At 42.1% G+C, this 23,817-nt stretch overlaps 2 protein-coding genes across 2 annotated transcripts; one reads left to right on the top strand and one right to left on the bottom strand.

Annotated features, from left to right (window-relative positions):
• The first annotated feature begins 2,653 nt into the window (after window positions 1-2,653).
• Window positions 2,654-5,519, top strand: marcksb (myristoylated alanine-rich protein kinase C substrate b). Its single transcript, XM_044046761.1, has 2 exons — window positions 2,654-3,037; window positions 3,966-5,519. Exons 1-2 carry the CDS (start codon window positions 2,942-2,944, stop codon window positions 4,575-4,577), a joined length of 708 nt encoding a protein of 235 aa, XP_043902696.1. The 5' UTR covers window positions 2,654-2,941; the 3' UTR covers window positions 4,578-5,519.
• Window positions 5,520-8,139: 2,620 nt separating this feature from the next.
• On the bottom strand, window positions 8,140-12,952 carry col10a1a (collagen, type X, alpha 1a). The gene is made up of 3 exons (XM_044047426.1): window positions 12,858-12,952; window positions 12,334-12,478; window positions 8,140-10,612 (listed from the first exon to the last, which is right to left on the bottom strand). The coding sequence occupies exons 2-3, from the start codon at window positions 12,461-12,463 to the stop codon at window positions 8,784-8,786; spliced, it is 1,959 nt and encodes a 652-aa protein (XP_043903361.1). The 5' UTR covers window positions 12,464-12,478; window positions 12,858-12,952; the 3' UTR covers window positions 8,140-8,783.
• Between the last annotated feature and the right edge of the window lie 10,865 nt (window positions 12,953-23,817).

Genomic DNA, 23,817 nt, shown 5'->3' on the forward strand with positions numbered 1-23,817 from the left:
CGTTTACGTCTTTCAGCTGAAGCTCAGACTGAGACAGAAACATGTCAACAAATGTCAAATGTCCACTGAGAGGAAAGAGGGATGTAAACAGCCTTCACGGGTTGTAGAATAGAACAGAATAGGAACATGTTCTTTAGTCTCGCCATCAGGTATGGACAAAAACACGTTCAAGAACAATAAATATCAAACAAAAATGATCCACTTTTCTGTTTGTAAACACAGTTTCAAAGTACACAAACAAAATCTGTTTTCCCTTTTTTAAAAAAAAATAATAACATATTAAAAGCATAAAAAACATATAAAAATAACATATTAAAGCAGTCCCGGCCCAAACCTTTAGGGAGCCCTATGCAGAATTTGATTTGGGGGGGCCCTCCTCTCACCACACACAGTCACCTGTGCTTTTATTATTCATTCATTCATTCATCATGTCATTGCAACGATACTAGGATTAAAACTTTAGAGATGGATCAGTGTCTCTCGTTCTTCCTGCTACATGTGTCAGGTTAACAGATCAGAAACTATATCCATACATATGCAGCGAGGAAGAATATGGATAAGTGATATTAAGTGTTTGACTTAGTGCCTTGTGAATACTTGACTTGTATATCATATTCAGTGGTTAATGGTTCATTCTTATTTGGAGCACAGTGTCTTACTCTTTCCCTGAAAAGTCATAAACGGAGGACATTATTGCTGTAAGTTTACTTATTACTGTACGTGTGTAAATGAGCCAATGTGTGTTGCGTTGACGTGGTGCGTGTTTGTTTTGTATAATGTTAAAGGTGAAATTAATAAACATTAAGTATATAAAAAAAAAAGGGTGTTACATTTTTATAAATCATATTATTGCTGATTTAAAGCCTGTTACACCGGTGGCTCAGCATAATAATCACAGATTTGCATGTCATCAGAATATCACAACAATGAGCGTGGCCTAGTGATGATGATGATGATTATGATGATGAAGAGAGGGTGAAAAAAAACTGTTGTCTGCACTGCTCATACTTATTGAAGTCACTCTCACCCCGTTTCTCCTGAATCAGGAGTCATGATTGCTGAGCCGTCGATGGGCGGCCTTCTCTTCCTCGGGGCCATTTTGGACTGGTTACCATGGAGATTTGGGTCATGCAGTGATGGCAGAGAGAGGAGACTTGCGGCTGGTGGTGGAGTCGGAACACTGCAGGCTGTTGAGAGGAGGAGGAGGAGGAGGGAGCAGCAGCAGCAGAAAAAGGAGCATACACTCTGATTATATCTGGGTCACTGGGAAGCTCCAGCTGCAACAAGGAGACAAGACACTATTATGCAAGAAGAGGGATGAGGGGAAGATGTGGGCTCAGGGGCTTCTGGACACAGGAGACGTCTGTTTACTGAGGAGGACATTTGTCATGCGGCTATAACACCAGAGCAACTGAGCCCTGCCTTTTCACATTATCTGTCTAAAACACACACACAGTCAACTTTACTGGACTAATATTTGCAAACGGGAGGGTGTCCAAATAAGCTGATGTATTTTAAGTAATAAAAAAAAAGATACTTTGACAACATACTGTGTAGCTTACTAGGGCTAATATATTTAGAATTCCATATTTACTCTTTGAAATCAGGGCATGAATAAATCTTGTGGACACCTAGACATTGTAAATACTATATATTGTTTTGCGCTGTACTCAAGAGTAAGAATATTTAGTAAGTGTTCAGGTACACACTAGTACTACTTGAGTATATGTTATGATGTGCAAAAAACATATATATAGAAACAATGTAAACATACTTTACCTCAGTGTAAGGGGGAATATTGCTCAAGGTATGAGTTAATGCGTTGTGTCTTTCCTGCCTTTTTTCACCCCACTGACTCACTGATTAGTACCACACTTATCAAGTTACCTCACCAGTAACATAAATTAAAAACTAATAAATGCAGAAGAGTCGCAGAAGCGGGCGTTGCGTAGAGTAAATTATTGGCTCAGATATTTGTGCTGTTCTACCGAAATACAGCAGAGGAAATCACACAAGACAGATGGAAATGGACAATGGAAAATCATTTCTGTGATATGACCTCATCTGGACCTCCACTTAGACACAGTTTTTTGTTTTTTTCCCTCTGCAATTGAGTTTGACATCCATGTTCTATTCTTTCCTCACAATCAGGGTTCACATACATCTACTGACTAAAAGAAAACACTGTAAATACTAAAATAGTCCTGTCTCTTTCACATTTTGTTTCCCTTAAATATTTCTAGAAATATTGTTTACCTCAATGCAGGACGGAACATTTCTAGCCAAATTAGGGTTCATATAAATCTACTGAATGTTTGTAAATCTAAAGAATACCATCAACTTTATAAATACTGGACAATATTGTATCACATAAATGTACATATTGTTTGCCTCAGTATTTCTACAGTGAGAGTCAATCACAAACATCAACTTTGCGCATTGTTGTAACGTGGATATAAAACACAAGTTGTAGGCCATGTTGTTGTGTGTCTCTCTCCCATTGTCCATGTCCACCATCCGCCCCTCCCCTCCCCTCCTTCTCTCCCCTCCTCCCCCCCGCTTGTGGGTTCCAGACTTGTGATTGGTGGAGACGGGCCGGCTCGTGACGTCACCGCCCCGGTGCCCATTCATCAGCGGACTTGGGCGTTGTACTCCGCATCTCATTTGCGACTGGGCCAATTTCTCCATTTACAAACTCCGCTCGAGGAAAAAAAAATAATTTGGGGGGAAGAATTCGCGTTCCTTTTTTTGCACGCTCGCCACATTTGTTTGCGCCAGCTCTCACACTGCGGTCACTTGGGTTTCGGGCTGAGTCCTCGGCTTCGGTTTGGAGAAGGAGGTGTCGGCGTCTGACTTGAATTTTTTGGGGGGCAGAGGAAAGCGTTGCGGTCTTTGTTCATTCATTTTGCCGGTCGGGTTCCTTTGTTGGGCCAAAAAAAGCATGGGAGCACAAATCTCCAAAACCGCCGGGCAGGAGGAAGCCGCGGTGGAAAAGCCCGCAGAAGGCGCGGCTGTTGCAGCGAAGGCTAACGGACAGGTAAATCACGGTTCCATCGTCTGCATGTCACTTAACTCGCCCACATTCTTTTTGTTACAATGCAGCGATGTGTTGCGTCAATGGCGCGTTCCATCCGCACGCGCACCGGCGTTCAGGGAAAGTGGCCACATGCAGGATCCATTTTCACCGGCGACTGCTTTGTTACAAATGTGCATCGCCACGTTATTTCTACACAACTTCTCATTGATACATTTATGGTCCGTCGTTTGGATGTGCAACATATGACTGCACATCCAAAAAGAATCTGAATCTTTATCACAGATTGATTTTTTTTTATTTTTTAAAATTTCACATTAAGTCCATAGCTGCTCGTTTTTTTTGCTCCAAAATGATAATTCATCACATGTGAATGTGTGCAGCAGCAGCAGCAGGTTTGTGTTCTCTGTCTCTGAGGCATGGCCTTTTTTTTTTCCTCCTTCCTAAAACGACACCACGCCTTTGTTGCCAGGTTCAAGAAAGAAGCCATGTTTTCTGCACACACAATCAACACAATCCAGACATAATCCCGAACAGCATCGACATTCAACTTTGGGATTTTTGAATTTGAGCTGCGGGTGGAAAAAAACATCTAATTTGATGATACTTGACACTAAAAGATGGATCATTATTATGCAAAATTCCACATTTCCACCACGTTGACCGCCGACTACTGGATCCCGGTGGGACTGCAGTTTAACCAAATATCCTAATGCTTTCACACAGATCTGTCGTCACTCTCCTGGTAACAGATGTTGCTGCAGTTTTGGGGCCATTTTCCCATTGGTTAATATTAGTCGGTGCATTTTATTAACTTTAAGCGCACCAGATGTAGCTGGAGGCAGATTTACATCCACATTTTCATGTGGTTTTATGGTTATTTAAATAAATAACATGGTGATAATGGAATTACATTTATATTCACTTTCAGGAAAACGGCCATGCCAAGACCAATGGGGACGCCTCTCCTGCTACAGAGGAGGCCAACAAAGCCGATGTGCAGGCCAACGGCAGCACTCCCACTGAGGAGGCACCAAAGGAAGAAGGTGAGAAAGTAGAGGGTGCCGAGGCCAATGGAGAGAAGGAGACAAACGGCGAAGCTTCTGCCAAGCCGGAGGAGGGCACCCCATCAACCAGCGAGGATGGCAAGCAGAAGAAAAAGCGTTTCTCCTTCAAGAAACCCTCCTTCAAGCTCAGTGGCTTCTCTTTCAAGAAGACCAAGAAGGAGTCTGAGGAGGCAGCAGAGGATGGAGCAGCAGCAGCGGCGGCGGCAGAACCAGCCGAGGGAGAGAAGGAGGCGTCAGAGGAGGCAGCTGCGGAGGAGACCAAGCCAGCTGAGGCTGGTGAGGAAGAAGCAAAGGAGGCAGCTGTAGCCGAGGAGCCAAAGGCTGAAGAGGAAGCGAAGGCAGAAGAAGAAGAAGAAGGAGGAGAAGGAGCAGCAGCAGCAGCAGGAGGAGGAGAGGAGAAACCAGCTGAAGCTTCACCCACTGAACCAGAAACGGCAGCCAGTCCTGAGGCCACAGCCGCCGCCGCCGCCGAATAATCCTGCTGAACATGACACCGGAATGAAGGAGACGAAGGAGCCTGTCTGAAGGAATGAGAGGACTTGTCTAAAACCAGGGATTTTTTTTGTTTTTGTTTTGTTGGTGTTTTTGTTTACTATTCTGAAATCATCCCATCCATAATGACTGCAGTGTCCATGGCAGTGAGGGAAAAGGAGGTGCTGCTTCTTCACTGCCCTTGGTGCTTGCATTTGTGGTGTGGGTGAGTGTGAAAGTGTGAATGTGGGTGTGAATGTTTTTTCTACATGAAACCATGACTGTGTTGACACGTTGCTGAATTTGACCTATTTAATCTTAAGTATTTGGTGCTGGGCAATTGGATGTAGCAGCTAAAGCTGTCTCTGCAATATTTGACACGTTGTGAATCTTTTTAAAGGGACCACCCTGAACCAAGTCTTACATGTTGTCTTTGCAGTGTACAGTTGTTTACAACTCTTTAAGCTCAATGCTCCTGTGGACACAACCATCCCTGACTAAACTAGATTTAGTTAACTGTGTAAACGATAGATGCTTATCACTTTCTCATTAGATTCCACCATTTCAAGACTCTGTAGTAATGCACGTTGTATAGACTTTGATATTACTGGTTTTATGACTGAGATGTACCTAAAATGACTGAAGTTTTTAACAGATTACCCATTGTAAATGAAGTTTTTTCTTGTTTTTCACCATTTGTAAGATTGAATAAAATTGGGAGATGTTTTAAGCAGATTTTGCATCAAGCTGTGATGACTACAACACCACTCACGAACGATCTTTGCTCAAACGCACAAACACCGATGGGTCAGCGGGCACAAAACTTAAACCGCATCTTTCTTTTGTACAGTACATAACAAGGCTTCGCCTTATTCAATTTGAAAATGTGACATTGCCTGCCAGTTTGTTTTCTGTGAGCACTGACGAATAAAGGAATGAACTCTGAACTCATTTTGTGTATAAACGATGATTGACACTGTAACATCACCTGTTTCGGTAGGAGGAAGACTTCAAGCAGGCATGTTGTAGTAGAACTCAGTCTCCAGGCAAATTCATGCACCGCTGGATACTTTACTTTCTAGCGCCCTCATGTGGTGCAGTGCAGTGCTGAAAGATTAAAAGAATAGACTTCAGAAAGTAAACTGAGTTAAACATAGTCTTTAAAGTCAAAATTTAAATGCCATCACCTTTCGTGTAGTTTGGTGGGAAACTCATTTTGTGACCGAATGAGCTGAAACATAATGAATTAACAGAACATGCAAAGAATGTTTTCACTTGTATATTTAGGAAAAGTCACAGTTTCACATAAGAAGCCATTTAAACCATCTTTGGTGATGAAAATAAAGCCAGATTCTAAAATGTATCACAGACTTTCCTCTCCATCCAGCCTAATTTGCAGTGACACAGAGTGAGTTGTACTGGCTGCCCTGCAGTATTTTTAGGAACCACAACGTAATTATGTGATGAGATTTGGGAGTGAGTTGTATACGAGTCAATCACAGAGCTGCTGGTTTTTCACCATAAATGACAGTGTTTGCGACAAACATTTTTACGCTGTCTAGCACTTTGGTATGTGCAGCCAGCAGCTGCCGCATCCACCTCACGGATGCCTGCGCCCACCATCATCACGTCGGGATTTGCTTCCATAAAACCACCAGAATCTTTTTAAGAGCAGCAGAGATTGCAGCAAATCTGGATGTTTTTAGGCCGCCCACAGCTGCAGTGCCTGAGCTCATTTCCACCCATCCATTTCCCTTGTACTCAGCTTAACCCTGCCACAAGCAGGGTGTGTTTTACACATCATTTTTCTATTTCTGCTTCCTGGTGTACTCTTCCATCTTGGTCAGGTTGTTGAGGGATGTGCTTCCCCCCCCGGCCCCTAGTCTCTAATGCAGCTCAAAGCCATAATATATCCCATCAACTGCTCCTCATACTCCTCAGGACGTCTTCAAACCAGTTTCTCAGTTCCTTTGTTGGTGAGTAGATGCAGTACCTACAAATAGATCCAGACATGTGCACTTTCTAAAAAACAAATATATCAAAGTTAAATATTCCTTCAAATACAGCAGATAATTTAGGAGTGTGGCTTGTGGAGTCAGCATTCTGTCTGTGTGTTCCTGCTGTCCCACCTTTTGCGCCAACCACATCTCTGTATGGCAGTCCCCTCAGATGGCAATCCCCAGTGGTTTCCCTCAACCAGCATGCTCTCTGTTCTGTCCCTTGGGCCCCTCACCTAACCGCCGCCTCCTGCGCTCTCCCAGGGAACATCAAACAGCTGCTGCCTTGCAGGACGACCATCCCTGTCCCTCATCCCACATGCTTACTATTTTCAGCGCGCCCACATTCCGTCTTGCACGGTAGAGTAGCTTTTGTAAACTTTGGCTGCCAAGCAGACAACCAGTAGCCATCATGTGGGGGAAAATATCCATATTTTATGAACCCCATCCATCACACTTATAGGAACCGTTTAGTGTTTACCAGCAAGGCAAATTGGGACCCAACAAGGCCCATGTCAGCTGGTCATGGTGATTTGTTGGCAACATAATTAAAACCAGCGCAAGGGCAGTATTGTCTAAGCTGTGTGCCACATTCTAAATGGTGTTCTCACCACTGTTGGCATGTATGGTACTAGAAGACACTAAAGTGTCAACATCTAACAGGTGTCCTTTGGACACTCCTCTTATAAAGGCCTCACAACATGGATTCAACTGCTTCAAAACAACAAAAGAGTAAGGAAATGTGTTTGGGTTTAAAATGCCTTTATTTTATATGAAAAAATTACCTATAACCTTTTTAACTGTATTGGTGCTTTCTTAGCCTTCGATCTGTAATCTCAATGGAACTAACCTGGTTAAAAAGTGTTGGATGGTGTCATTATTCTTTTTAACTTATTGGTTACTTTGTTGACACGGTTTAATCCATGTAATCAGGCCTTCTGAAGTGGAAAAAATGCACTGCTTAACACATAACATCATAATATAATGACTTAAAAGGAGTAACCTTACCTCTCATTGTAGAAGAAGCACATTCTGCTGTCAAGCCATTACTTTAAATAGAGAATGAAAAACAGGGCAAAAAGGAACTTAATACTTCTGTGTTTTTATGTTTTATGATATCTAAGTGCTATATTACTCCAAGATTATGTCTGTGCACAGCTAACAGCATTCATTCTCAATAGCGTATGGTTATCATTTTAAATCTTTGCAGGAACTAAATGTTTTGCAGAAATTTTATTACATTAAAGATCATGGGTCATTTCCTTGGATTTAGTGTTGTATAAGGAATTTTGCAGCTAGCTTTGACTGTAAATTTGTGCTTAACTGCAAAAACAAGAAGCCATTAATCACGCAGTCCCATGGTCAAGCTAACACACCAAAGTGTTCTTGCACAGGAAATACCTCGAACCATGCTGGAAGCTACACAAACATAATGTTATTTTAATGATCATGGTCAAAACTAATTTAAATGGACTTATGTCCTTTGATATAGACGAGTGCATAACTTAATGACAGAGGAGGATGAAGCAGTGAACAATGAACGTATGAAAAAGTGCTCATGAAACAGAAGGTTTATTAAGACATCTTTTATTTTGATCATTATGCTTTACATGACATAATGCATGTTCAGGGATAATAATGATGTTGCAGTTAAACAGTTGGTGTTCGTATGACAGTACTGCAGTGACTTAATTTCATCATAACAATCAATTTGACCATTACCATTTCACAATATTCAAGTCACATACAGGGACAACAGTTACGACATGTTGCACAGAAAGTATTTGTATACTTTGACTAAGGTTATTGGTCATCCAAACAAAAACGAGGTTGTACAAAAACAAACAAAAGAACAGACAAACACTAAATTAAGACTCACCAGTTGAAGTCAATATAAAAGAAACAGATTGGAATAAAAGTCAGGACACAACAGTTATAACACCTCAATTTCACATGTTGTTTCCCTTACAAAAGCTCACTGGTAACTTTGTGGATTGCTTCCCCCATCCCTGATCACCTGGTTTCATAAATTAGTTTTCCTTCTTCTAAGCACCTATTTCTTGTAGTTTTCAAGTCGAGATGCTACTATTCCTCAAAGAAGGTGAACTGCCTGTCTGTTTGGCTGAGGAAAAATGAACAGGGAGTTTACTTTAGTTTGAGAAATAGATTGCAAATTTAGTTGGTTGGCTTTTTGGGAACTACTGTATCAACGTATCACGTTGAGGCAATGAGGAACCCAGAGAAAGAGCAGTGGACATTTTCGGCAGCAAAGACACCATTGGCCTCATCATCAGGGATCTGGACGTAGACTGTATCGTGCTCATCGAGCAAGAGGACAGCACTTCCGGACATCTGGTCCAGGAAGCCCTTGTTGTACTCATCATAAGTGAACATGACAGGCTGGCCGTTCTTGTACAGAGCAACCAGGGCATGAGCGCCATTAACATGGATGCTGTAGGAGAAATAATAAACTCCGGGAATCTGGCAAGTGAAAATGCCACTCTCAGGGTCATAGTGATTCTCAGCATTGTACACAATCTGGTCAAATTTAATGGGGCTGCCAGAACCAGGGTAAGGAGTGGCCAGAGATGCTGTGAAAGCAGACATGGGTGCCTTGACCATGACCTCACTGTACCCACCTTTGCCCTTCTCAAACATAACCTCACCGGGAGGACCAGGGGGACCAGGGGGTCCAGCTGGGCCAGGCTCTCCATCGGAACCAGAGTCACCAGGCAGACCAGGGGGGCCCTGAGGTCCTGGAATACCCTTGGCAGCCAAACCAGCAGGACCAGGAGCACCAGGGAGACCTGGGTGTCCTTTAAGGCCAGGGGCACCAGAAGGACCCTGAGGACCAGATGGGCCTCTGGGACCTGGAGCACCATCAGAGCCAGAGGCACCTGATTCACCTGCACGCCCAGGAAGACCTTTGGGTCCAGCGGGGCCTGGAATACCTGGGGAACCTGGGATACCAGGAGCACCTACATCGCCTTTGTTTCCACTGGCTCCAGTGGCTCCTCTGGAACCAGGAGGACCAGCTGCACCTGGGTAACCCTGCTTGCCCTGGAAACCTTGGGCTCCCTGTTCTCCTTTGTGTCCCTTAGGTCCCTGAGCTCCAGTTGCACCTGTGTCACCTTTAGGGCCAACAGCACCAGGTTCACCTTGGGAACCTGTTTCACCCTGAGGTCCAACAGGACCCATGGGGCCAGTGGCACCAGTAGCACCAGTATATCCTGTATGACCTATATCACCCTTTGGACCTGCAGCACCTGTGCTACCTGTAAATCCTTTCTCTCCCTTCTGTCCATTTGCACCTGGCTTTCCATATCCAGGAACTCCAGGGGCACCGGTGGCACCAGTAGGTCCTTGGTGACCTTTAGGGCCAACTGGGCCGGGCATACCTGGGGCACCATTCTCGCCTGGTTTACCTGCAACACCTACACCTGGGGCACCAGTGTGTCCCTTAGGTCCCTGTGGTCCCATGGGGCCAGTGGCTCCATCCCTACCTGGGCTACCTGACTTTCCTGGCTCCCCAGGTGCACCTGTTCTTCCTGGCTTTCCAACTCCAGAAGCACCTGGCTCACCTGGTGAGCCCATGGGTCCTTCAGGTCCTGTCTCACCCTGAGGTCCAGGACTTCCCACCCCTCTATCACCCTTTGCACCTGGCAGTCCAGGAATACCTGGGTGTCCTTTCAGACCGGGCTCTCCTCTAGGTCCCATTGCTCCAGGAAGACCTGAAGGTCCAGGCTTTCCAGTAGCAGAGAGGCCAGCGGGTCCAGGGCTTCCTGGGGATCCTGGGGATCCCCTAGGTCCCTGAGGGCCACCGTTTCCAGGTTCACCCCTCTGACCAGTTGCTCCATCTCTGCCAGGTTTGCCAGGTCCACCAGGGGATCCAGGTTTTCCAGCAATAGAGCGTCCAGGGGCTCCAGGAGGTCCAGCAGGTCCTTCGGGTCCAGGCATACCTACGGCACTCTCACCTGGGGGTCCAGGAGGGCCAGGAGGTCCCTCAGGGCCGGGTTCACCTGGAGCACCAGGTTCACCTGCCACTGTGAACAGGGAAAAATTGAGCATCTTTAGTATCACCCAAAAACAACCAAACAAAACCAACAAAACCAAAACCATGTGAAAACAATCGACTGTGCATTGCACAGATTAAAATCAACAACCTTTGAAATCTTTGTTTACTTTGTTGATGCTAATGTGGTTGCCTAAAAAAACTATTTAATTTACTTATTGGTCTCAATTTTATTATGAATTTCTTCCTATGAACACATTTTTATCCGAGCTAAGACTACACGCTTCATTCTGCTGATTCACTGATGCAGTTTTATAAAATGTGTCATTATTCTTAATCTTGCCAATTCTTTATGTCAGATGTAGAGCATTGTCTGTACTTTCTTGAAAAGATTGTAGATATTTATATTTTTATCACTACTGGTTATTGAGTTTTAAGAGGTCTGTAGGACTGTGTTTGTAAAAAAGAGCGAGTCAGTTTAATTTGTTGCCTTAATGTGGTCACATGTGTTTAAATGTAAAAGACGTACTCCTCTGGCCGACTGTAGCTGTGTCAGGATAAAGGCAAACAGATGTTTCTACTTGTGTGTTACGCAGGCACACCCAAACAAACCACACTGCTGGGTGACCGGACTGTAATTGTCAGTGTCAAACTAAAAATAATTCACTAACAGCTACTTTCCCAAATAAAAATTGAGGTATGTTTTTTTTTCATGACACAACAATGGCAACATTTTGCATTCTGCGATGCTCAGCCACTATAATCATTTTCTTAAATAAAGTAAATAAAATTTTGCATGAAGGTGACTATACTAGAAATATTGCATGTATGTATGTATGGAAAAATAAAATAATTGAAATGTTTTTTCACTGTGCATGGAAGCAAACAAACATTTTAAAGTTACATTTTAACAGCAGCTGGCATTCAACTAGAGTAGAATTTGTGAATATAAATGCCAGATTTGATAAACAAGATGCATAAAATAGAAAAGTCTCTCATGACCCTTAAAATGTGCTTAACACATGAATAGTTCCATGCTATCTCTGCTACTCTTTATTGCTGCTATTTTGACCAGGACTCCCTGGAAGAAGAGATCCCGTATCTCATCCTTAAATAAAGGATAAATAAAGGAAACATAATGTAAAAACAGGAAAACCGAGCATGAATATTCAGTATTATATTTACAGAAAATTGAAATAGTTCTTAATGTGTTAGAAATATTCAAAAACTGTTTCATAAAAATTCAGAAAATGTGACTGTTCAACTAAATATAAAAATAAGTAAAAGGCTCAGTCAAAGCTGAAAAATAGTGAGAGAAAAACTCAAAGGTTCTCTCTTTCAAACCTCGGACATTCTGCGGAGTAAAATTGCAAAGCTCTGCGCTGAGTAAATGTGTGCTGTTATTCTAATTGCAGATCTAAATGGACTGTGTGATAGGAGAAGCGTGCACACACGCGCAGCCAATCAGAGCACAGGGAGGTTTAAGACTGAGGTGGAGTTGGCTTTTCAAAGTAAAGTGCAGCTGGCTGTGGCTGGATTCTGTCTGGCTACTTAGGCTGCCCACACTGGCCACAACAAAGATGCATGTTCCCTCACTGAAGATTTAAAGGTAAAGCCAGACTGACACGAAATGTTGTTCATGGACAAAAAAATGTTTTTGGGGAGGAAAACACGATTTTACAGGCTTTGTTTGGGACATTGGAAAATGAGTATGATGAGTGTGTAGAGGACAGGAGGTTTGCCATTTCTTACCCTGGCCCTTCACAGAGTAAGGCTGGTATTGAGGGGCGGCCTTCATCACCTTCTTCACCAAATACCGCTCTCCATGGGCAGCTGTCAGTGTCACCACCAGGAGGAGGATGCTTGCTACTCGTATGTCCATTTTGTAAGGTCAAACCTGCAGGGGAGGCAAGGAGGCAGTCAGCACAACTAGCACACAGGTGCAAAGTGTCAGCAAATGTTAGTTGTCATTCATTTTAAATAACATTTCCAGAGCTTAAATCTTACTCAGGCTAGTGCAGAAGTTAAAGTTAAATATCTTAACAAACATTCAGAAAAGAGATAGCATAAGTAACAGTGTATACATTTAAATTTTGGGTTCAGTTAGAACATCCTGGATCCTTCAAGACTAAAAAACCCAGGAAGCTCCCAGAATGTCAAAATGTGCCCCCGTTTCCCACCTTGCCATTTAAAAATTCAGCCTCGATAAAGCCTAAATGTTGACTGCACTGCTTTAGAGATAGAGCTATGAGGAGAAGAAGAGAAAACACACATACCAGCATCCAAAAGGGGAAAAAAATCAATCTCCTCAGCACCAGTGAGCCTCTGGTACTGCTGTATATCCTTAGGGTAGGAGCACAACTGAGGATATGCTGCCTTCCACTACAATGATGAGAGTATTTATACTATATCTACCCCTCGCATCATTAAAAAAAAGAGCCCCCACCATGCAAGTACCTCCCTCCTCAGTGCTAGGCTGTAATTAGCAGACTGATCTGCCCAAAGCAGGCATGACACATCAAGATACCTCTGTCTTGAATATCCAGACACATGATTACCACTTATTTTCGGTTGTCTTCTGAACTACAAAATAATCATGTTTGAAGTAAAAAAAAATAAAAATAAAATATATATATATATATATATAAATAAACAAAAACATAAACCTGTGACACATTTCCATTTTTAGCTTTGTTACACATGTTGTTAGAGCATTTAACGTTAAAAAGTTGTTCAAGGCATAAGTTTATATTAATGGATGTTTATGAGACTCTGAAAGTGTCTGTAAATAGTCCCAACACCAGGTTAGTAGAGGCACCTGCTTCACAAAGCCTGCATTGAGGATGTACAGTAACTAGAGTCCAAATTTACATCTTGTCCAGCCCGCTGTACCTGTCTCGACCGTCTGGACACCTCAGCGTCTGCCATGATAAGGTAAACAAGGGAAATGGTGGGTAAAAGTTTGCCCATGAAGGAAAAAGTGGATGTTTGATCTCTTTAGTTGAGCTTTAGTGCAAATACTTTTGTTTATTAATGCTGTTATTTAAGGGAGAGGCTAATTTAGTTTCTCATATATTTAGTTGTGTACATTTCCTGGGGTATTATTTGGTCAGCTGCGGCTGATAGAGAACAAAGTGGCTTTGATTTCGGCCTCTATTTCAGGGTGCACACTTTTTCCTTTGCTTTGTGTCACTTTTGAAAGTGTTTTCACCCTCAAAACAGCTAATAAAACTATATAGAGAGTCACTGGAAAAGACATTTGGGCTTGTTTTCTGTGCAGCCTTGTGAATACAACCCAGTGTGCACTACTCATGTTTGGACACCAGAGGGCAGGTTTTACTATTGAACCACACCTCTCCATGGGACAAACGCAGTGTGGTGCTGCTGCTGTTTAGAAGGGGCTCTGCCCCTGTGGTCAGTCCTGATATTTTTGGCCCCCACAGTGAACATACATCATCAGAGGTTTCAGCTCCATTTGTACAATTGCAGCTGGTTTCTCTCATGATGTTATATTTCCTCAATCAGCTCTGTCCTCCAGCATTATCCTCCCTCGCCCTTCACCCTCCACCTTGCCTTGCTTACTTTAACATCCTCCAACTGTAATTTCTCAATTTCAGGCCGGCCACATAGGAAATGCATACACCCAAATAATCACATGTTCTCAAACACAAGCAGCCCTAAACGATGTGTAGGGTACTTTATGTTCCATCCCAAAAATCGTCCTGAACATGGGGAGCATTTATGGTACATGGCCTTCCTGTGTTCTCATGGTGTGTATACAGTGAATCCTGCTGACAACTTGTGTATATTTCGCAGAGATGATGGTGATGGATTGCAGTTTCTATATGAGGCGTCGGTTCTACACGTGACTGCGACAGGCATCTTTCATCAGGGCTATAATTAAAGATACGACAACATGGAACTTGTTTGAACCCCACTTTTTTTGTAAATTAGACCAAATTATCTGTAATTTTGCAAAGTGCTACCTTCTCTGGCTGATGGCACTTTGTCACGTTTGGCAAGCATTGTTTAAGTTGGCGCTTCCTGTCAAATAAAACACAACACAATTTGTGATCTTAATTTTCTAAACGGTTGGAATTGGGTTCAGAGACGGGGGCTACAGCTTACAGCAAAGGCCCAGAGCGACGACCTGAGGCAGTGCGATAATAAAGACCTTGTACACATGTGACACATGTAACTCAGGCTGCAGGGCGATCCCATTTAAGGCCAATATCGTAAAGGCAAGTTTTTGTTTTGATTGCATGTGTTTGCTCTCGCTTTATCACTTGGGCAAAAATCTTATTTACTCCACTATTCAGCTGCTGAAGTTTCATGTTTTGATAAATTGCTGGTCAACACCACAACGCTCGTTCCTGGTGCCACTGGTTTATATATTTTTCAGTTACACTGTATTATTTTGAAAAACTCTTTATGCTTGTGCCCCAAGAGGAGGCCCAGCCATTCCACTTTTAGTCCGATTTAGATGAAATGACAGAGCTAGAGAGGGTGGAGTTAGGATTTTATATGTTTATAGGTTCAGATAATTTCAGTTTATGTTTTTCAAACATGGACAAACCACTGCAAAAAGAGGTCCTCCATTTTTAGTCCGATGTTCAGAGAACAATGATTCATCTCTTTATGCATAAAAAAACTAACAACCTGCATCTGAGGAAACATTCATGCTGAGCCTTGGAAACGGAGTATACTTTGGCTTGAGGAAGACTCGAATTAACGGTGTAATTTGGAAGTTGTTTACAACCTTGCAGCATATCTTTTATTTTCTAAACACGTCGCCACGCTCGTTTGAAAGGGACTTTGCGTCCTTGTGCTTCTGGTGGCAGAATTGAAGGCTGTGACTGTGCATGGCAGGCCTGTGTCTGCTCTGCTCATTACAGCACCACAGATGCTTGAAGTGGTTGCCAGGGCTTATTGTAATAACCATTAGAATTTAGGTTAACAGCCTTCAAACTGAAGGCGTTGACGTCGCGTTGCACTTATATGGACACGTCTTCACGCCGTAAAATGCACACATGCTTGCAGTTTCATGTCACTTCATGTAGTTTGTGACATCACAAACTTTTAACATGTTTAGAAAAATAAGAAAATGACTCATTATGAGTGTGACACACCCAGTGTTCCCAAAAGCACATGAAGGCGGCTCAAGCCTTAATTTTCTTTTTTAACTTTTTTGATGCAAATGTTTATTGTCTTTAGGAAAGACAAAAACATGCATGGGAATCCGTGACAAGGCAAAAATTCTTCCTCTGTTCTTTCTCCTGAGGACAAAAGCTGGCCTCGCGAGGTCCGGCTTGTTGCTCAGGCCTTGATCCGTATCTAACTACAGCCTGTAGATCACACTGAATTCCCCAGCTGGGCAGTTTTCCTGGCAATGTTAGTGATGTTTGTGCTCGTACTCGACAATGATAACAGAGATTGAGGAAAGGTTTTTGCATTTTGTCTGTTTTTGTTCACTCCACTGCCCAGGAATTGATGTTTCTGGTTTCTTCGCCATGCTGACTGAAGCTCAACCCACACCCAAGAGGAGGACATAATTGGTGGTTGATGTAAGGGGACCCGACCGAGCACGTGAGTTAAGCAACGGCTAAAGATACACCATCACGGCTGGGATACAAATTTAATGTTTCAATAAACTCCAAGGACCACTAAGAGCTACTTTAAACTTTATGAATGGCAGACTTGACAGGGGCCTGTGTGAGTGATTGGTGGGGAAATTACAGAGTCTTGAAAACAAACATGGACCCAAATGGAGCCGGAAGTGTAAAAGTAACTGAAAACTGATGATGCTGCTGTGGTAGCCTTGTTCGAAATGACAGGAAAGTCAGGAAACTGGGGGCATTGGTGAGAATGTGGCAGTTCCCAGGTGTGAATGCATTAAATGAAAGTGAAGCATGTGTGTGCTGACGCTGACCTTTCTTCAACAAACTGGACATGAGTCACAACGTTAACATTTATATTGTGTCGAGATATGAAATTTTCGATGTAATTAGGTTGATAAGTTTGGAAATAGTCGGGTATTTAATGTTATCGCCATGAAGTCGCTGTCAGACACACTTCTGAGAACCAGAACTCGCTCACTGCCAGTCGGCCTTGTCAAATGCTACTTAATCTGATTTGATTGTTTGAGTGGCTTTCATAGTTTAATTTGCTGTAAGTTTATTTTTGGAAAGGTCTGACTCAGCTGCTGGTTTGAGGCGGCTTCCTTTGTCCATGTTTACCCAAGGAAATCAGGGTTTGAGAGCGGCTGCAGCCAGAAACTAATTCAACAGTAAGTCCTCAGACAGACAGTTTACGAGGTGCTGCGCACAGTAAAGTACAAAGGTAAAAAGGTCAGAATAGATATTGTCCTCCAGCAGGGAAACAATTTTCTTACTTCTATTTAATTATAACTTTTCATTCCCTTCTTGCTTTGTTCTAAATCTTTTCAAAGTTTGAAAAAAAAAAACCTCCCCAGTAGACAGGCTGCTTCAGGTGTCTGCTTATTGTGGAATCATTTGAAGATATCAAAGTTAAATTAAACCACCTAAATGGGATTTTGGTGCTTAAGTATAGGTGGCAGTGTTCTGTATTTAAGGATAATGAATAATCCTCTACATCGAGCCTGCAAAAATGTGAGGTTTCACTGTCTGTATCAGGCAGTGTCAGCGATTTTAATAACAAATGCCAAACAACAAAAAAACTAAACTTGGCTGTGTGGATGAGTGTTGATAAAAGACTGGTGGAAAACCCGGCTGAGTAAACTGCATCATCAGTGCGGAGGTGGATTTATATTTGAGTTGTCAGTTTATAATTACATTTGACTTAAGTGTGTCAAAGACTAAATGAGACTTCTCCGCCTGAAATACAGAGTGACAACCAAGAAACAAATGTTTATACAACACAATGTCACAATGTCACCTCACTTGCTAAAGCAGATAGTTAGAGCTGCACCATAATGACTTGTGGGGAGACAAGACAAGTGTTGTTTCTGTAACCTACACTATATTTGGTCTGTCTCAAAGTAAGTGCAAGAGCAAAAGTGTTAGTTAGTGCCCACACAACTCACATATCTCTCCTTGTGCTAGTTCATATATAAAGATGTGACCACAGGAAGTGAACTGGAGTTTAAAATGCAATATGTCCAAAACAATGCCGGGGTCGAGGTTCGACCAGCGTGCGGCTTTGAGGTTTGTTTTGCTGGCTGATGAACGCCGTGTGGGCTGTTACTCTGACCAGAGCCACAAACAGTAGCTTCGCTGCACCTAAACTGGAATCTTTCCATGTTATAAAATCCACAAAAACAAAATCACCATGTCCACGCTCTAGGAATAACATTTTAATAGCTAGAAAATGTGTGGTTTCACTGTAGATGTCTTTCAAATGAGGCATTGTGTAATATACTCAGGTGTGATGCTGACACTTGAAGCAATCTGTGTACAAACACTGAGATTAGACTTTAGGTGCTGAAGGTGAAGTGAAAATACGCACATATTTATGTTTTTTGGTGGTTTTCAGTAAAGAAAAGCTAGGTAATATCTAAATACACACTTGCCGAGTCCAAGTATACGTGCAGAGGAGAAAATCGATTTATTAGCCGTGTACGTCTGACTTCAACTCCATAGGTGGCGCTGGAGCTCTCTATAAGCTAGTGTGTATTGAATCGGTTTCCTGTTGACCTTTATGGCACCGAAAAATAAACAGCGACTCTGAGATGGATCGTGGATTCTGTATGTTTTGTACCTGCTGTACGTGTTAATCCTGATACAATTAGAGGGAGCATGGCTCTTGTTGTTGCTGTGTTGTCTTGAAAAAGACGCCACGGCTGTTTGATTTCCGGCAACAGTACTGCAAGTTATACGTTGTCTCCTGGTCAAAGACCAGGAAGGAAACTTCACGTCAAGTCCGACTCCAATCCAACTAAGGACATACATGCAGCAGTAATCGGACTAAGAATCGCATTATCCAGTTATATTAGTCTGACTAAGAGTAGCTTGATTTCAGTCGGACTAACGTGTTTACATGCGTTTACAATCTGACTTTTAACATGCATGTAAACGCACCGACTGAGACCAACTCAGCAGTACATTATGTTCTCACGTAGGGGAAAATAACCAGTGTGTTTGACAATAGTTGGTACTGTCCAATAGTCTAGTAGAGTCCAATTGCAGGGGACTTCTTGGAACTTCCAGTTGTACAATGTCAACCTGGCGCCTGCAAAATTGAGTTCTGGAGGCTTCAAAGCGGGAGTTCCCATTTGATTCAACTACAATTGTTCCCTGAACTTAATCAATGCCCTGCAAAGACAGGGGTGATTGCAACTAACACTTTCTAAATTAAAAGGTACTTGTGATCAAGTTATAAGTAATTAAGAATTTGTTTCGGTAATACATGGCGATTGTGGACCACTTCTCCTGCTGATCAAGTATAAACAGACACACGTTAAATCATCAGTGATGGGCTAATCCCTCTGGTTTAATCTGAGTCCATGTGTCTCTGGTTTTAGGTTGCATTGCGTGTGTTTGTAGATATACTTATATCAAATCATTGTGTTTATAGCGTCACCAACTAATCCCTTAGCATAATAAAAATGACAAATACGCAGGTGGTTAGTTAATTGAACTCAGATGTGACCACCTTACCATGAAATATTGGTCCTCTCTGAAGGTTTCAAGAGGAAACATCCATCCTAACAAGTAGTGTGGGGCAGATGTTTAGGAGTTGGTTATTGGTGGTAATCCACAGACACATGAACATCCCAGAATAAATCACACACAAAAACACACAAATGAAATGTTTCATTCCATTTGGTTTGCGTTCGGGAAGCTGGCTTCTCATTATGTTTGTTCAAGGGGTTTTAAGGGACCAGACTTCATATTTGCAGAATATTTTGAAGATTTGCACAAAAGGTGGATTCTGAGAGAAAAATATTTGTGAAAACCTACAGGGTCTCCGTGTGTTTGATGACTTCACTGTATATTGTGAACACCCACCGTAAAAGGAAACCATTAAGCACCAAAAATGTCTCCCCACAGGTCATTTGAAACTGTTCAGACAAAACAAATCCAGAAAGTCAAAGTGTAAAAAAGACTCCGGGGCTAAATTTGTGTCGTGTTTGGTGGACATTTAGCTCTGAAATGTAACAGCTCACAGTTTTGTGTTTTCTGCAGGCGTGTGATTTTTAACTCTCTTAACAAAGAAAAGTCATGGCTGAACTCACTTTCAAAAGGAGCTATTAGACCTCCATTTATTTGAAATGAAACCCATTAAATTCAAACCCCCCCTCCGTATTTAAAGCAGGTAATATCAGGGTCCAGCATGACGTACATAATCGTGCACCTTTGTAACACGAAGGCTCTTGACATGCAAAACAAACAAACAAAAAAAGGCTTTTTTGTGAAAAGGTTAAAGCTGAGATATCTAATGGACTGAATCCAGGATTTAGTTAAATGATGTATGAATTTAAAAAGTATTTATTTACAGATGAAAACCAAAGTAGCTTCTTAGGGGGTCTTAATGATTTCTTTCTTTTCCATAAAGCTTCATTATTACACACCAGCGTGACCTGGAGTTTCCTGAGTGCAAATAGTTCACATTTCTTTACGATCTCATCAACATAAAATGACAGAAATAATAAATGCCTCCGGGTGGTCTTGCACGGGGCCAGCGTTGCAGGGCAGAACAAAGAGTTTGTTATTTTGATGAGCCAACAGTTTCTGGGTGAAGTGCGTGTTTTACTGTGAGGGCTCGTCCCGTCCCGGACGGAGCCAAACGCTCTTAAACACAGAAAGAGTGTGAGTCATTGTGCTCTATAATTTTCAGCACACTGCTTCTGTCTCAAGTGACCACGGCTGTAGACCTGTTAACCAGCCTGATCCACATGTAAAACTTTCCCTTCCCTCTAACATAATAATTACAATGTCACTTCCCAGTGAGTGCTCCTTCATGTATAGATTTAACTGCAATGACAGCTTGGTGGACAGGCCTGATGACTATTTTGGGTCTCTGACCTTCTTTCCCGACAAAGATCCTGTGTTAATCTCTTCTATAATTCCCGTACCAAATCTCTTTTTTTCCTGGATAATGCAGTTACTGTAAATACCATTTTTTGAAGGTTAAGGGCTTTGGTTTTAAGACACATCCAAAGCCTGTAAATATACGTCTTTCTCTCTGGAGCTGGACAGTTGAGTCTGGATGGCACAAGGTGAACTGCTAGCTCTGCTGAATTGCACACATACTGAAAGAGACTTTGACGGGTTTCCAACTGGTGTTTTTCTCAGGTATTTAAAGTCTGTATTTTAAACAAAATCTCCAAATGTGGAAGTTTGAGGTCGTGTGGTAGGGGTAAGAGAGAATTACAGTCCTAATACGGGTGCACTTTCTTCTCCTGCACTGTTTACATTGGTCAAGTCACATTCTGGTCGGTTTGTAAAACAGCTTGTGGTTGAATAAAATTGTGGTTGGAGACGCTGCTTGAATCCTATCTTGTGCCATACAGACAGGTGGATTGAAACCATGTCTGGAAACTCCTGTAGCAGCATTGTAAATGGCAGCAGCTTTGACAAACGGCTGTCTTGTAAAGGGACAGACACATGATCCACATGATCAAACATGTTAACTGGGGAAAAGCCTCAAAACAGGCTTAGCACCGATTTGTACAAGAGCTTTGTCTATGAGGCTTCGTCAACTACTTTTTCTGGACGGTGAACAAGAAACACACTGACCAACACACCTACACCTGTTCAAGCAAATACTTCATCAGCTGATTAAACAGCAGCAACTCAATGCATTTAAGCATGCCGGCAATTTTAAGTTCTAAGCGATCATCAGTAAGTGTGAACGTGGCAGACAGGGTTCGACCGTCTCTATGATTCACATGGAATGGTCCGAAAAAGATTAACTATCCCTTGATTGGTAGTCTTCTGGGTGGAAATGACTTGTTGATGCCAGAGCTCAGAGGAGTGGCCAGATTTGTTCAAGCTGACAGAAAGGCAACAGTAATTCAAGTATCCATTCTTCACAACAAGGTCTACAGAAGGCCATCTCTGCATGAACATTTTGTTGAAACAGCAGCACAAGACTAAACTGAACACTTTATAAATCTTATCATCTTGAAGAAATAATGTGGTCATTATTTTTACATGACGATAGCTACTTCCAAAATATTTTGATGGTTATGTTGCCAGTACATGTCAACCGGGGTGAAAATCACAGGGTATTTCATGATACGATACAATACGTGATACATGGTCCACGATACCAATAATATCACGATACGATTCTGTGAGAATCAATATATTGCAAGACAATCGTATCGTGATAATCACGTTATCTGTCTAACTAAAGAAAAGAAAATGTGTGAAAAGCTAAAATCATACACACAAAAATCTGACCCTAACCTCAGTTTAACTGGACTGGATTTTCTTGTAAACAGATTTAGGTCCTCACAACATAAGGAAACTCTTGGTCACATTCACACCAAAGGCTGACCTATGTTGCAATGGCGTTGGACTGTGGGATGAGCTGCCCCATATCCATGGTTCTCAAACTGTGGTGCGTGTACCAGCAGTGGTACGCAAGCTTCCCCTGGTGGAACTTTAAGGAAAATCACTGCACTGTATAAAACAGTGTATGTGATCGGAGTGGAGGTGAGGAATTTTGACCGGTGTGCGTAGAAAATGAAAGAAATAACAAAATAATAATAATTAAAGCCATCTTATCTCTCACTCCATCTTGATCTTATGTCACTAGACCAGTTTCTAGAGGAGGAAGAGGAGGATGATGAGAGAGCAAAGCAGCTGACTTTGCTTGGCCTATTTGCACCACTGCATTTTAACATTAATGGTGTTATACTTCCAAGATTTTCTCAGGTGTTACTTGGTATGAAAAAGTTCTAAACTGAAGCAATCCTATCATTGCATCATAGCAGCTCTTAACAAATATTTGTCACTTGATATTTCAGTTTATTTAGAATTTAAATGAGATAAAATGTGCCCAATTATGTTTCACGATGTGATTACAGGGATGACAGGGTGAACACTAAAGGCCCCAAGGTACTTCAGGTTGAGACAGCTGTAAAATAATATGGAGTGACATTGAAAATATTCACCTCTCTAGCCCAATCTGTGGTCATATCCTGATTGAGACGGTAGTCAGAATAAAGAGCACTCTAGAATGTGTAGTTGAGCCAAAGTTAAATGTTTGACGTCAGACGTGATTTCATTACGTTCCTAATGACAGAGTTTCGTCCCTCTTCCCCTTCCTGTTTCTCTGTCGCTAAAGCCAGTGTAAAAAAAAACCCTGAAATAATGCATTTCAAACCTAATTTAGGTCTAATTTAAAAGGTCTTCGCTGGTAGTTCACGTCCATGGTGTGAAGCCCCCTCAGCACATCATGAACCCACCTATACCTCGCACACAAACAGTTTGCCTCATTGAAATTAAACTAATTATATTCCACGCCTTGTACAAATGCAGCCACAGTAGGCTATACTTTCACCCACCATTATCTCTAAGGTTTCGTGACAGTGAAACACCCTCTCAAATTAAAGGTCGGAAATGTGCCAAAACCTGACATTATAAGCTGGGGAGCTTTTTGGGGAGTAAAAATGCTGCCCAGTCTCTCCAGTGTGTCAGCCCGCTCTAGTTTGGCTTCACATAATCTCCGGCTTGTTTGAATCAGTCGTCTTCCCAGAGCGAGGTGCGGCAAACTGCTCCAGACGATTCAAGCTGTAATGTGATAAAAGTGCAGCCGTAAACTGCAAATGTCAGTAATCACCTTGAGGATAAGGTGGAAAAAAAAAAAAGAGACTGCCTCTGTCGTCGCTCAGAAGTGCACAGACACATCAAACAACACAGACTGTTTGTAAGATATATAGCTGACATTACAAACCACCATCATCATGGATAATTAATCCTTATATGCAACTGCGTTTCATTTAAATATGGACCTTTTTTTTTTAAGGTAAAAAATGTATTAGATGTGATGATTTATACTGTGTACACTATGCAGTCATAGTGCCGTGATATGGGGATTTTAAGTGACAGAATACAGACAAATAAAGTTCAGTGTTGTGTTTGTTGCTACAACATGCTCTTACGCTTCATTGTGCACAGAGACAAAGAATCAAAGGACTTAAAAATAAATACAGTCCCCCCACACCCCCCAGGTTTTTATGAGACTTGAGAACATGCTTGGTCTGGTTTAGTCATACATATAATAGTAGCTGTTGCCATGACTTTT

Source organism: Solea senegalensis, linkage group LG16, assembly GCF_019176455.1.
Source record: "Solea senegalensis isolate Sse05_10M linkage group LG16, IFAPA_SoseM_1, whole genome shotgun sequence".
Classification (NCBI taxonomy): Eukaryota; Metazoa; Chordata; class Actinopteri; order Pleuronectiformes; family Soleidae; genus Solea; species Solea senegalensis.

What these genes read in the sequence shown, in the direction of transcription:
- marcksb (XM_044046761.1), top strand. Translation starts at nt 2,942, where the DNA reads ATGGGAGCACAAATCTCCAAAACCGCCGGGCAGGAGGAAGCCGCGGTG. An exon ending in CAGCGAAGGCTAACGGACAG is followed by an intron (nt 3,038 to 3,965) that starts GTAAATCACGGT and finishes ATTCACTTTCAG; the next exon opens with GAAAACGGCCATGCCAAGAC.
- col10a1a (XM_044047426.1), bottom strand. Translation starts at nt 12,463, where the DNA reads ATGGACATACGAGTAGCAAGCATCCTCCTCCTGGTGGTGACACTGACA. An exon ending in TTACTCTGTGAAGGGCCAGG is followed by an intron (nt 10,613 to 12,333) that starts GTAAGAAATGGC and finishes CCCTGTTCACAG; the next exon opens with TGGCAGGTGAACCTGGTGCT.